Source organism: Plectropomus leopardus, chromosome 2, assembly GCF_026936395.1.
Source record: "Plectropomus leopardus strain MGB_pleo_1.0 chromosome 2, ASM2693639v1, whole genome shotgun sequence".
In the NCBI taxonomy this organism is placed as follows: domain Eukaryota; kingdom Metazoa; phylum Chordata; class Actinopteri; order Perciformes; family Serranidae; genus Plectropomus; species Plectropomus leopardus.
In genome coordinates this window covers 12,324,197-12,335,794 of record NC_142177.1, presented here as the reverse complement: position 1 = coordinate 12,335,794, position 11,598 = coordinate 12,324,197, and the positions used below count along the sequence as shown (strand labels likewise).

The 11,598-nt window shown below is 39.8% G+C and overlaps 1 protein-coding gene across 2 annotated transcripts in view; it reads left to right on the top strand.

Annotated features, from left to right (window-relative positions):
• Nucleotides 1-1,879: 1,879 nt before the first annotated feature.
• cpne5b (copine Vb) overlaps nt 1,880-11,598 on the top strand; it is a 144,962-nt gene continuing 135,243 nt past the window's right edge. The window contains exon 1 of one of the 2 annotated variants that reach the window (XM_042496425.2): nt 1,880-4,151. In XM_042496425.2, coding sequence (XP_042352359.1) covers nt 4,033-4,151 — 119 coding nt within the window. In that variant the 5' untranslated portion in view covers nt 1,880-4,032. The remainder of the gene's footprint in view (nt 4,152-11,598) is intronic. The other variant, XM_088085362.1, reaches the window with a different exon arrangement.

Below are 11,598 nucleotides of genomic sequence, written 5' to 3'. Positions count from 1 at the left end.
GGACCCAAATATTCAAATATTCAGATGTTCTTTCATCAGCTAGCTATTCGGTTTTCAATTTTGGGATTCAGATATTTTTTAGATATTTTTTCTTAGTTTTTTAGTTATTTATGTACTTCTTAGAAATTACCAAAAAAGAATGTATAAATATATATGAATTTATTGTTTCCTATTATTGATTTATTTGTGGTGGCCTGCCACAACATTAACACTGACTGCCACATGTTGATCTTCTCTTTTTTACTATTAAAACTGGGTAAAATTTGATTTCATTGTAGAAAAGAGCATATTTGCTTAGCCCCTCCTCTCCATGTTTTAGCAGGAATTGTTTTGGAGCCTATTATTATGACCATTTATATAGGTCTGTAGTTTATTCATGACAAAAAAAGTGTTACATGCTGCTATTGTATAACAAAAAGTTAATAGATAGGGCCTGGTAATGCATAAACACACCAAACCCTAGAAATATGCAGCCCAATAACAAAAATCATGGTTTATATTTGATCAGCACTGCTTAGTTTTACCATTTGATCTGAGTTTGGTCTGAGTTTAATTTTGAGAGAGAGACAGGGACAGGTCTTTTTCTTGATCTGCTTCTATACCTATGCCACCAGTGTTTCTGCACTGGTGGCATAGGTGGTGGGCAATAAAAAAAATAAGGAGGTACAGCCTGCAATTTGAGCAACAGAGGATGGAGGGAAGTTTACCACTTTTCATTGAGACATACTACCCACATCTTTATGATACAAAGCTGGTTGAAAATCAGCAAAGTACCCCTCTATCAAATAACATGGCTAAACCTTTGAATACCTTTAATTACCTCTAAAGCTTTGGAGCCCCAGAAAAAGAGATATTTGAGACAGCCTAATAAATGGATGGCACATGTCTACAATATTACATATTTTTTTTTTTTTTCAATATCTAGGGAGAGGGGGGGGGACTCAATTTCAAGATCACTTCCCATAAAGTACCCTTTACTTTAAGAACAAAGCAGATGAAGGGATGGAAATGGATACTTGTTTTTATGAATTCAATTAAATCCCAGCTTGTGTGCATCTGCGATACCTCAGTTTGCTACTCAAGGCAAATAGCTGTTGTGAAGGTCTTGACATTCGATTTTTTTGTTGTTGTTGTCCTCTGGCCCTGCTCTTGCTAACCCACTCCTTGGAACATCTGCAATAAACACCCACACTAAACAGCAAGCTCTTAAAATACATGAATCATCCCAACAGAGAGAAGGGTGTATATGTAGATCTATGTGCCTCTTTATCTCGGTTTATGGGTCATTCAGTGACATAAGAGAATATAATTTGTATTTGTATGTGCACACTGGTGTGTATACATCTGAAAAAATGGCTGTGAGTGTATTTGTATGTTCTTCATCCTTACCTGGAGGGCTGTGTGGGCAGAAGCGCACCGTGTCGGTAGTAATTGATTTCCAGAATCCAGATGCTAGGTGCTCTATGTGGGAAAGAGCTGTGTGCTCCTGCACCCATTTATGATAGGAAAGAAATGTTTACAGCTGTGTGTGTCTGTGTGTTTTTGAGGTACATGTGAAAGTGAGTGAGCTGTGTGTGTCTATGTGTTTTTGAGGTGCATGTGAAAGTGAGTAAAAGGATAGATGAGAGACAGAGAGATAGGGGAACAGTGATACCAGAAATCCAATGTCTCTGTTTCCATAATGACCAAAAAGTGACAACTGGCGTTTCCCAAGTTAGTCAAAAGTGATGTTGTTGTCTGCAAACAGCAATCTGTGGCAAACAGCTGGTTATTCGGTTATTCATGACTACTAGCGTTTTCATGCATTTCATATATGTGTGAGTCTTTTGTTTATGCATGGACAGAGAGTGTGTGTGAGAGAGAGAGAGAAAGAGAGAAAGATTTGTAGTCTCAGAACAAGTGTGATACACAGTGAGGTGGTGGACACACAAACACACACACACACACACACACACACACACACTGCATTTAGGAAATGTAGTTACTCAGAAATGACAAACCCATCACTTTTTTGGCAGGCAGTTGCACCAGTTTAGCATATTCATTACAATGTGGTTTACAGGGCAGGTCTTAGCTGCATACAACGGGCTAATGATGGATGTCGGCCATTAAATCTCTATGTAATTCCCTCCTTGTAATTAATATTGATTTTAAATCAACCGGCATGAACACATTTTAATTGGTAACTGCATTTCTAAAAATGTTGTGCACATGCCTCCTTCCGGCGCAGAAAATGACTAAATTCCACACAATGGGAAAGAAGAATGGTTGCAGTTTTGACCCATTTCCATCAAACTCCAAGTCCAAATTAATTTGGATTATTTGGTTCAATGTGCAGTTATTTCCCAGTGAGTACTAAAGGCTAAAGAGGTTTCTGAATACTTAACTGCTTGATTTTCACTGTTACAGAGTTGAACTGCTTGTTCTGGGAGCTGTCCATTGCTGGGGTGCTGAAATTCTTTCCCTGTCTGAAGTCGACCCATTGAAACAAAGCTATGTAGACTTCAGACCTTTTGTAAATAGTTGGGAGCAGTTCTAGTGATTACTTAATCCCAGGCTGATTTATATTAACACTTTTGGGTTTAGGAGATTAAATATGACATAACAATTCACACTAAAAAAGGCTAAGACAAAAAACATAACTAAAGCAATATTTTTCTTATCCAATGAAGTTATAGTTTTGCAAGCAACCAATTACTTCACACTGGAAGAAGATTGAGCTTTAGGGAGAAGTCTTGCTTGGTTAAGCTACTTGGAAAAAGTGGTTCAAACTACTTTGTTAAATTTGATCAAATTGACAATGTGCAAGATATAAAAACTATGAACAAAACAAAATATAGGAGGGATCAGGGATGGTTGTAACATGAAACACTTAATTTCTACAACCAGCAACAAGCTACAAATCACCAGATTCACTCTACACATGCTTAGTTTAGTCCTTATTCTTCATGTAAGGACGTTGCATACTATGGCACACAAAGCAAAGTTTATAAGGAAAAAACTCATTTTTGATGTGACTTTTGACATAACTTCTTAAATAACATGCAACCTCTCTGAACATCTATTAATAATACCACAATATTTAAGACTAATTGCGATCAAAAAGGGTTCAAATGCAGTAGAGAAGCAATGGTATGGTCAAAAATGTCAGAAGTTTCAGGGGCAAACTACACGTTTAAAAAATAGCAACAACAAAAACAGAAGTAATTTCACTTGAATTACTATACAAATATGAATGTACTGAACCTCTAGCAAGCTACTGCAAAATGTAGTTGAACTACCAGTTTAATCACATTCACTACTTCCCATTACTGTCCTTTCCCATCATATTAACCATGCGGAGACGCCTTAGATTTAGCGACCAACTAAGGGGTCCCGACCACCAGCTTTGAAACCACCGCTCAGTGCCATGTGCTTTAATAGCGGGTTTCACACGCTGATCATTATTTCATGGTTTGGTGGCGGATTTCGCGTAACATCTTCGCCACCACATCTCAAATAAAGTCTTAAATATGAAATAGCATTTCTGCGCAACTACATTACAATGACAGTGACTCGCTCACACACACTCAGTGAGCAGCACAGAGGCTGTTGCAGGGTGACAGCAGCAGCAGGGCATAGGCAGGGTTGCCAGCACTTGAGTGTAATTCCGTGTGGGAGGAGGATGGGTGTGTTTGAGTGTATCTAGCCCCTTTCTCTTCACACGCTCTGCTGTGCGCACAGACTGAAGACAAAGAGCAGAGAGGAGTCCACCTCTCCATATGATGTGTAGCTGAGAGCGCAACAGTGATCTCACAGCTGTCCCGCATTTTTTTAAGATTTAATTTTCGCTGCATGGACAGTTGACCAACTGCCTTTTTTCGCGCTCAGTGCGCCCTCCTTTACAGCTCCAACATTTGTGAAGTGGCTGCCTCACCCTCTCGGACCGGAGGCCGTCTGGTCTCTGATCTGGTCACCGGAGACTCGACGCGCTCCGTCAGGTCCAGGCTGTGCGGCTCCCGGATCAGACCCGAGCCACCCCGATCTCTGGCGATGGAGATGATGGAGGGAGACGTTATGGACAAACTCGAGGACATGTCATCTGTGTATGATTTCGACCCGATCACAGGCAACATCCCCGCCACCAAAGTAGAAATCACCGTTTCCTGCAGGTGAGTTGAAGCGCCCGCAGAGAGCGGAGAGGAAAGTTCGCTGTGAGGACCGCGCGGTGGAAAAGTTGTGACAACGCCCTATCTCTCTGTGGGATTTAGTTAGGAGTGTTCGGTGTGAGGCTGATATCTATAAAAGAGAGACAACTTCTCCAATACGCTGATAAACGCATAACGAGAGAGGCTTCCAGTCTACATGGTTTAGTTTACTTGTACGAAAGTTAAGCCAAACTGTCTACCAAGATTCTTTACAGTAAGATCTTTCTTTTAATTATTTGACTGATTTGTGTGCATTTTTGCAAGGAAAAAGTTAAAAACACCCGTACTGAAGGCGTTCCGACTATCAAACGAGGTTTGAAGAAGTGCAGAAAATCATGCATGCTGATGTTTAAATAGAAAGGAAAGAAGAGGTGTGCAGGCTGTTAGCTATGCAACCCAAACCAACTGAGATGACACTTATAGCTGTAATACTAGATGATACAAACAGAATGTCATTATGTGCTTTAACAAAAGTCACAAAATTTTTAAAATCGAGGAGTCTGTGCCCCTTTTTGAGGATTGGTTTGTCCTTTTTTGTGGATGTTCTATATATGCATAGTGGTGCTTTGAATAAAATGTTGGCATTGCACATTTCTGTAAAACCATGGATACAGTCTGTACATGTCCTTCATATCAAATAAATATGATAGTAATGCAGTTAAGATCACGTGTACATGAGTTTCTCATTAAGAGTAGGAGGGGATTGTGGATGGTGTGACATCCAGGCGATGGCTGCAAAGCAGCAGCCAAGAGCAGGCAACTGTTTGAGACCAACAAAAGCTGGTATTTTTTAATGACAGTTCGGGACATTTGCAGCGACCAAACCAAGTATTTTAAGCCAAAACACGAGCTTTTCCTACCTGTGACCAAGTGCCTTTTTTGGGTCTAAATTTAGCTAGAAGGTAACCACAGCATTGTCACAAAATATAACTGAAAATTCAAACATGAAGCAATTAAAACTTTTAAATATGAAACATACAAATGAAAAATATCCGTGGTTTATAGAAATGTACAATATAGGGATGCAGTATATTGGATGCTTTTGCCAATACCCCATATGCCGCCATACAGTATATAACAAATAATTTGGCCAATAACCAATACCAATGTCAACATATCCGCTTTTTTCCCCACCTAATTTTTGTGATCAAGTCTCTTCTGTAGTGGAATTAACATCATTTTATGCATACTCTTATCATGATGGCCCACCAGCAGATGGAGACATGAAATACAATGTTTTATTTCATGTTGTGTTTCATATTCATTGTGCAAAATAAGAACTTAATGTTGATGTTTTTTACATGTTCACCTTGTTCACCTTTTCCGATATTTCATTTTAAAGCCAATATCGGCCTATGCCATACCCACTGTAAGCACTGGCAGAGCACTGAAAGCCCCTTTCCCTCTTCTTTATTCTCTACTAAGTACTGGATGTTAAAGATTCAAGGTTTTACATCACATTCACACAGTGCCTGTGTCCCTGACCTCAATCTTTGTCAAATTTTTTATACATTTTCAGCATAAAGGTATTTTCCTTTCCCAGAAAGTACTTCAGGACAAAAAAAATCCTCCTGCACCAAATGAATCTCCCCACAGCGCCTGTTCTGTGAGAATAAACAGTCACTCCTCTTCCCATTAGGAAAGGTTTTAAAGTCAAGGCTTTCAACGCCTTTTTGCCTCTCAGACACTCCAGCGCTGGCATGTGTTCACATTCCTCACACACACTCACATACACGTGCACACTCAGAGACACATCTCTCTGGTCTTTGATGCTGGGTTTTAGGTTGGTGAGCCATCGAAGCAGAGTGAGTTTGAGCTATAACAAGCTGTGTGTGCATTATTGATGGGCTTTCTGACGTTCAGAGAAGCTCGCTGCCACATCTCTCTGCTCAGAGTTTAAAAAAAAAAGAGGAAAAAAACAGACCCTGGCAAGAAATGAGCGTTTCAATTGACTGAATGAACAACCGTTTTTTTGTTTATTTGTACTTGTTTATGTTGTGTAGGCAATGGTGGGAGATAGTGGAGAATCAGTTTAGTTTCAGGCAGAAAAGACGGCTAGCAAAGTGTTGCGTAGGCTAACAGTTAAATCCCGGCATGGTTTTGGATTTTGTGTTTTTCTGTTTGTAATGATGAGGTGATTGGGATTATATGCTTTGGTGATTCACAATTAAGCACCATTCAGGTAAATGATGAGTCCTATTCCGACAACTCCCTGCATTTATGCAGATGATTTCTCAGATGTGTGTGTGCATGTGCGTGTGTGTGCGTGTGATTATGTGCTGATGTGTTAGAAAAATAGAGAGACAGGGAGAGTAGTGTGGTGCAGATGCCTCCTACCAGTGAGAAGAGGACTTTGGGGAGAAGAAATCATTAATCGAAAAGGGGGAGGGTTGATGTTTTTCCTCCTGCTTCACTGCTGCTTTGTGTATGTGTGTGTGTATGTGTGTGTGTGTGAGAGAGAGAGAGAGAGAAAAAGAAAGAGAGAGTTCTAATGAGTGAGAATAAGATCAAGAAAGTTTGAGAGTTCATCTCATGAAACATTTGATGCATACAAGATTAAATCTTTTGACAAAATGTGAGTAATTATATTGATGAAATATAAATGTAACGATCCTCTGTGATCACGCCTGATGTTGGATTGTACACTAAAAAGCTTTAAAGACATGTCAAGTATGCAAAAGGTCATTCTCATACATTTAGTTTCCCTACATACATTGCAAGTCCTGTGGTGTTGAAACATATGTAATAGTAGGCTACTGTATCGAGCACTCCTGAAGCAGAAATCAAGAGCTAAATCTTTCTGTCACATTCACTTAACACTTGTAATAAAAGTTCAAGGCCCCACAAATCCTCTAATCCTTTGTACAGATGTTGTGTGAGTCAGAGTCCTATTCAAGATAAGAGGCTCCCTGTTGGGTCTTCTTCTTTGCTATTCTTCCTTTGTCATCGTGTACATGCAATCTCTTAAACCTCCAAACCATGATGATAGCTGTTCACTCTGGGGTTAATACCCCTTATTACAGGCCACAGCCCCTGCCTCTGACAACAGATTATTATCAGGACCAATGACAAATGAAGAGGGGGTGGGTGGGTGGGTGCTGGATCTGTAAAATAGAGGTGAGGGGGGAGAAGTAGGTTTGTCTTTCATTCAGGGAGGATAGAAGAATGAAGGATGTGGTGGCAGGGAGTTTCAAACAGTTTAATTTATTCAAAAGAAGTTATTCTTCATTAGCAATTTGTTCAGGGCTAATGCAAAAAGTCATGATTTTCTTCATGATCTGAACTGAGGGTGTTAAGTGTCACTGCCAAGATTATATGACTGCACTGCCCATTTCTCACCGAAAATGTTTTCAGAATCATACTTTAGTGCCCTGTTAGCTGTAATAGAGAGAATTTGTGAACAAAATTATACAAAATGGACATCCCTAATCTGAACCTAGTGGTTTTCAGTTGCCTAACCTAGTAAATACTTTGTATATGAACCAACAGTCCTTGAGATACGTCCGTCACCATGTTCACATAGATGCTTTGTTTGTGTGTCATTTCCAGCACATTTGTTTTGTGGGAAAGCTTGGCCTTCGGGAGCTACAGTTGTGTCAGAAATGAAAACCGGTAAAACAGTTTGACAAACACAAAAAAAGAAGAACAAAGAGGAGTGTGTGAAGCTAAATCCAATCTGTGTTTTTTCTTAAAGTGGTGTTTACACTCCCACAGGGCTTGTCAGTCAATGGTCAACTTCCTGGGGAGAAATAAGGACAGAAGGGTACAATTGGCAAGTCTACAGGAAAGTGGAAATTTAAACCTACAGCCACAACTTTCTTGTACAGCCCTTTATTCAATTCCCTCCATTGCCTTTCACAAGCAATTCAAAGTCTGTTCGTCCATCTCTGCTCCACTGTCTAGTCAATTCAAACATCATAAAGAAGTACTTATGTGTCTAATGCGGTCCACAACCATTTTTCAGTCTCTCCAGTCAGCTGAGTAGAGACTGCCTGGCTTGCGTATTGAAGAGTAGGCCAGTCAATGGAGGAGCACCAGCTGCTGTTAGCGATATTGATAAGCAATGAGCTCGCCTGGCATTACTGTGTGCTGGAGCCTGCACAGCCAATGCAAAAAATCTAAATAACCAAGAAACCACATTTCTTACTTTTTTAGAGCCCATTTTCATTTAACCAGAACAGTTAACTCTGTCTTGTAGAGATTGCGTTCATATACAACTAATATGAAAGGGCACATTTTTGAGGGAAATGTAATGCTGAGCAAATAACATTTTCTATTAATGTAATGAGGAAATATTGCTGATTAACCTATCTGGAAAGTTGCAACAATGTTGATACTAAATGTATCAGCAAAATTTTCACTGACAAAGTTTCTCAATTGTTTTGTGCCAAAACAGGAAATCTTGTAATATACTTTCCACTCAAAGAGACTACAGCATTTTTTAATTACATTTAAATAACTTTTAAAAAACATCTAACCAAAATCACAATCTTTCCCTCACCTTAAAGTGCTTTTATTTTTCAAACCTACACTAAAGCCTGGACACAAACTCAGGATTCTAGTGTCACAGTCCAGCAGTTTGTATAACTGCAATTCACCCCAATAACCTCCATGGAAATCTTTAGCGCTTCATTAACTTAAAGACAGGTTCTCTGAACATAATCCAGGCAGTTATTATGTTTTTGGAACCCAATCGGTATGTTATCATCCCATCAAATGGACATTATCTATAAGCCCCATAGGTATGGGTCAGACTGGGCCTTCTACACCTACCGGTAGGCTCAGAAGGCTGTTATCAGCCTATTCAAGGGCAGTAACTTGATGATTAGATTTTACTTTCACGTTCTTTGGGTTTCGGTGCCAAGATAACATGGTAGGCTAAAAAAAAGATGGTTGAGCATATATATATTCATATGGGCTTCATATGGGATTCAAATCCCAGTCCCTTAAGTGCCCTGTGTTTGACCCATCTAGCACCACTCCCTACATGCACTTGGGAGAAATACCATAAAAGCCTTTTGTGGCAGAAATTTCAATTTCATGCCATGATAATGACTACTAACTGTATCTATGATGCATATCGTCACTGATAATGGTTATTTAATGGTCTTACAACAGCCAAATCAGGTGATCCACAACGTTATTATGAACGCAATTTAGTAAACTACAACATAATTTCTAGCAGACAGGGTTGGAACTGTAGACCCAAAGCCTAAAGATCTCTGAACAACACAGACGGTAGTTAAACACCACTTACTGCTGTTCTGAAGGTATTTTCAGAATTCTTAAAAATCGCTCTTACCGTGTGGATGGAAAAATATTCCCTCCAATGCATGTTGAAAAAGGTTTATAATCTTTTCCCCAAGTTACAACTTTGAACATATTTCTTTGCTCTGCAGTTTTGGATGGATGAAACACTGAGACCCAAAAACCCAGCCCATACCCATGCCTCTCAGACCTGACCCAACCGAAACCAAAGACGCAGCTATCTGCCAGTTGTATAAGGGAGGATGTACTCAATGCATTTTCATATGTATCTGCAGGGCGCTGATGGGAAACAAATAAGAGTCAGGAAGACTGGGGCAACAAGCACTGGGTCAAAGTTCACATCGACTGAATTCAGAGCAGAAAAAAACGATTAAACCTTTAATTGATTGTCCTTTTCTTGAGAGTGACACCTAATCTAAGATCCTTAATAGGGTGAAGATGGATCTTGTAGTTGCTGAATTTTGTGCTAATTGGTGGCTTGTGGTTGTAATATAATGTTTCTATTCCTGTAGTAAGTGCAAGGCTCCGTAGGACCAGGGATTTCTCATCTTTTTTCCTGAGTGCAGGGGATTGCGTGCATTGCTATGATTAAATTCCTCTACTAAATGTCGGGATGTTCTCCATTTGCATACGGCTTTGTGCTTACGAGAACCCTGGTTTGAGCATCTGATAGGTTCCTATACGGATCTGGGACAGATATGAAAGCATCTCACACAGTGTGGAAAAGCCCAGGGGAGATCCGACGCCACGGTTTATCATCACTCTGATTTGCCATGCTCTTTCACATCACATCTCTCCAGGTTTGAGCACTTTTGGTGTGAATATGTAGTGCATTGCAAGCATCATTGAAGCTAATTAACCATATGAAGAATGTGGTGTATAAAACATGAGCTCAGCTTTGCAATCTGCAACACAATTATCTTGCAGATGACCCACTACCACCACTACCACCATTTCTTTGTCCCTTCCTCTCTTTCTCTCTCTCACACAAACACACTCGCATGCTGGCAGTAATTTTGTGGCAAGGCAGACTGGGCACACTGCCTGATGCCACACAGCCTAACTGACTTAAGCTGGTTAGAGAAAATTAGTCGTAGAGACAGAGATGGAGTCAGCGAGACAGGAAAAATAGTGCGGATGGTGAGGAGTAGATAAACAAAGACAGACTGAGATATGAAACATATGGAGATGGGTATGTTTGTCATTGCACAATAACTGAAGAAGAGGGAAGTGAATTCATTAAGATATGCAAATGAAAGGCATGTTTAGAGAGAACCATACAGACAAAGTGGATAGCATTACATTTCTGCTCCTGGCAGGTGATTTAGTTTTATTTTTACCAAGAGCGCATGAGCTGCAGGTGAGTCTTAGTCATTTATGTGATGCAACATTTCTTAGCATACTAAGCGGAAAATGAGAAGAATTGGGTTCTTTCAAAACAATAAACAAGTGGAGCAAGAAGAGCAGTACAGTCAATAAACAAATCTACATTCATATGGGACTGAGAACAAAATTAGATTGAAGGAACATTTTTAAAAAAATGTAGTACTCTTTAGTAATTACAAGGTACATACAGAGTACTAGCAAGCATAAACCCAGATGTCCTTTCACAACTGCTACATCAGTAAAAAGGAGGCAGGCTGAGGACACATTGATACTTCAAATGAAAATAGATCAAACCTTGTAATTCTCTCTGCCCACTTCTTTCCATGCATACTTTATTTTCACACAGATACATCTATTTCATGGCACTATAGGCAGGGTCAGAGGTTTCTGACAGCAACAAACACGGCAATGGTGGAGGAGGTCATAATAATGTACCCTTTAACAGAGGTGGTAGTCAGTCATGTCAGGCCATTAAATACGTCGCAACATGTTGCTCTTTGCATATTGCATTGCAAAGGCTGGACTTGTGTGTTCTTTTTTTTTTTTTTTGAGACTTGGGATTTACAAAGGTACGTTTTGCAGTACTACAAGAGAAGACACAATAAAAACCCCCACAAAAAGAACGAAACAGGAGTCAGAGGGCCATACTATCCCCATACTGCTTCAGTGGGATTCCACAATGGCTTGGATAAATACTCAATTCTCATTGGTTCAAGGACTGGCTTTAGTGCTCAGTTTAGTTACGCCTCCTCAATCT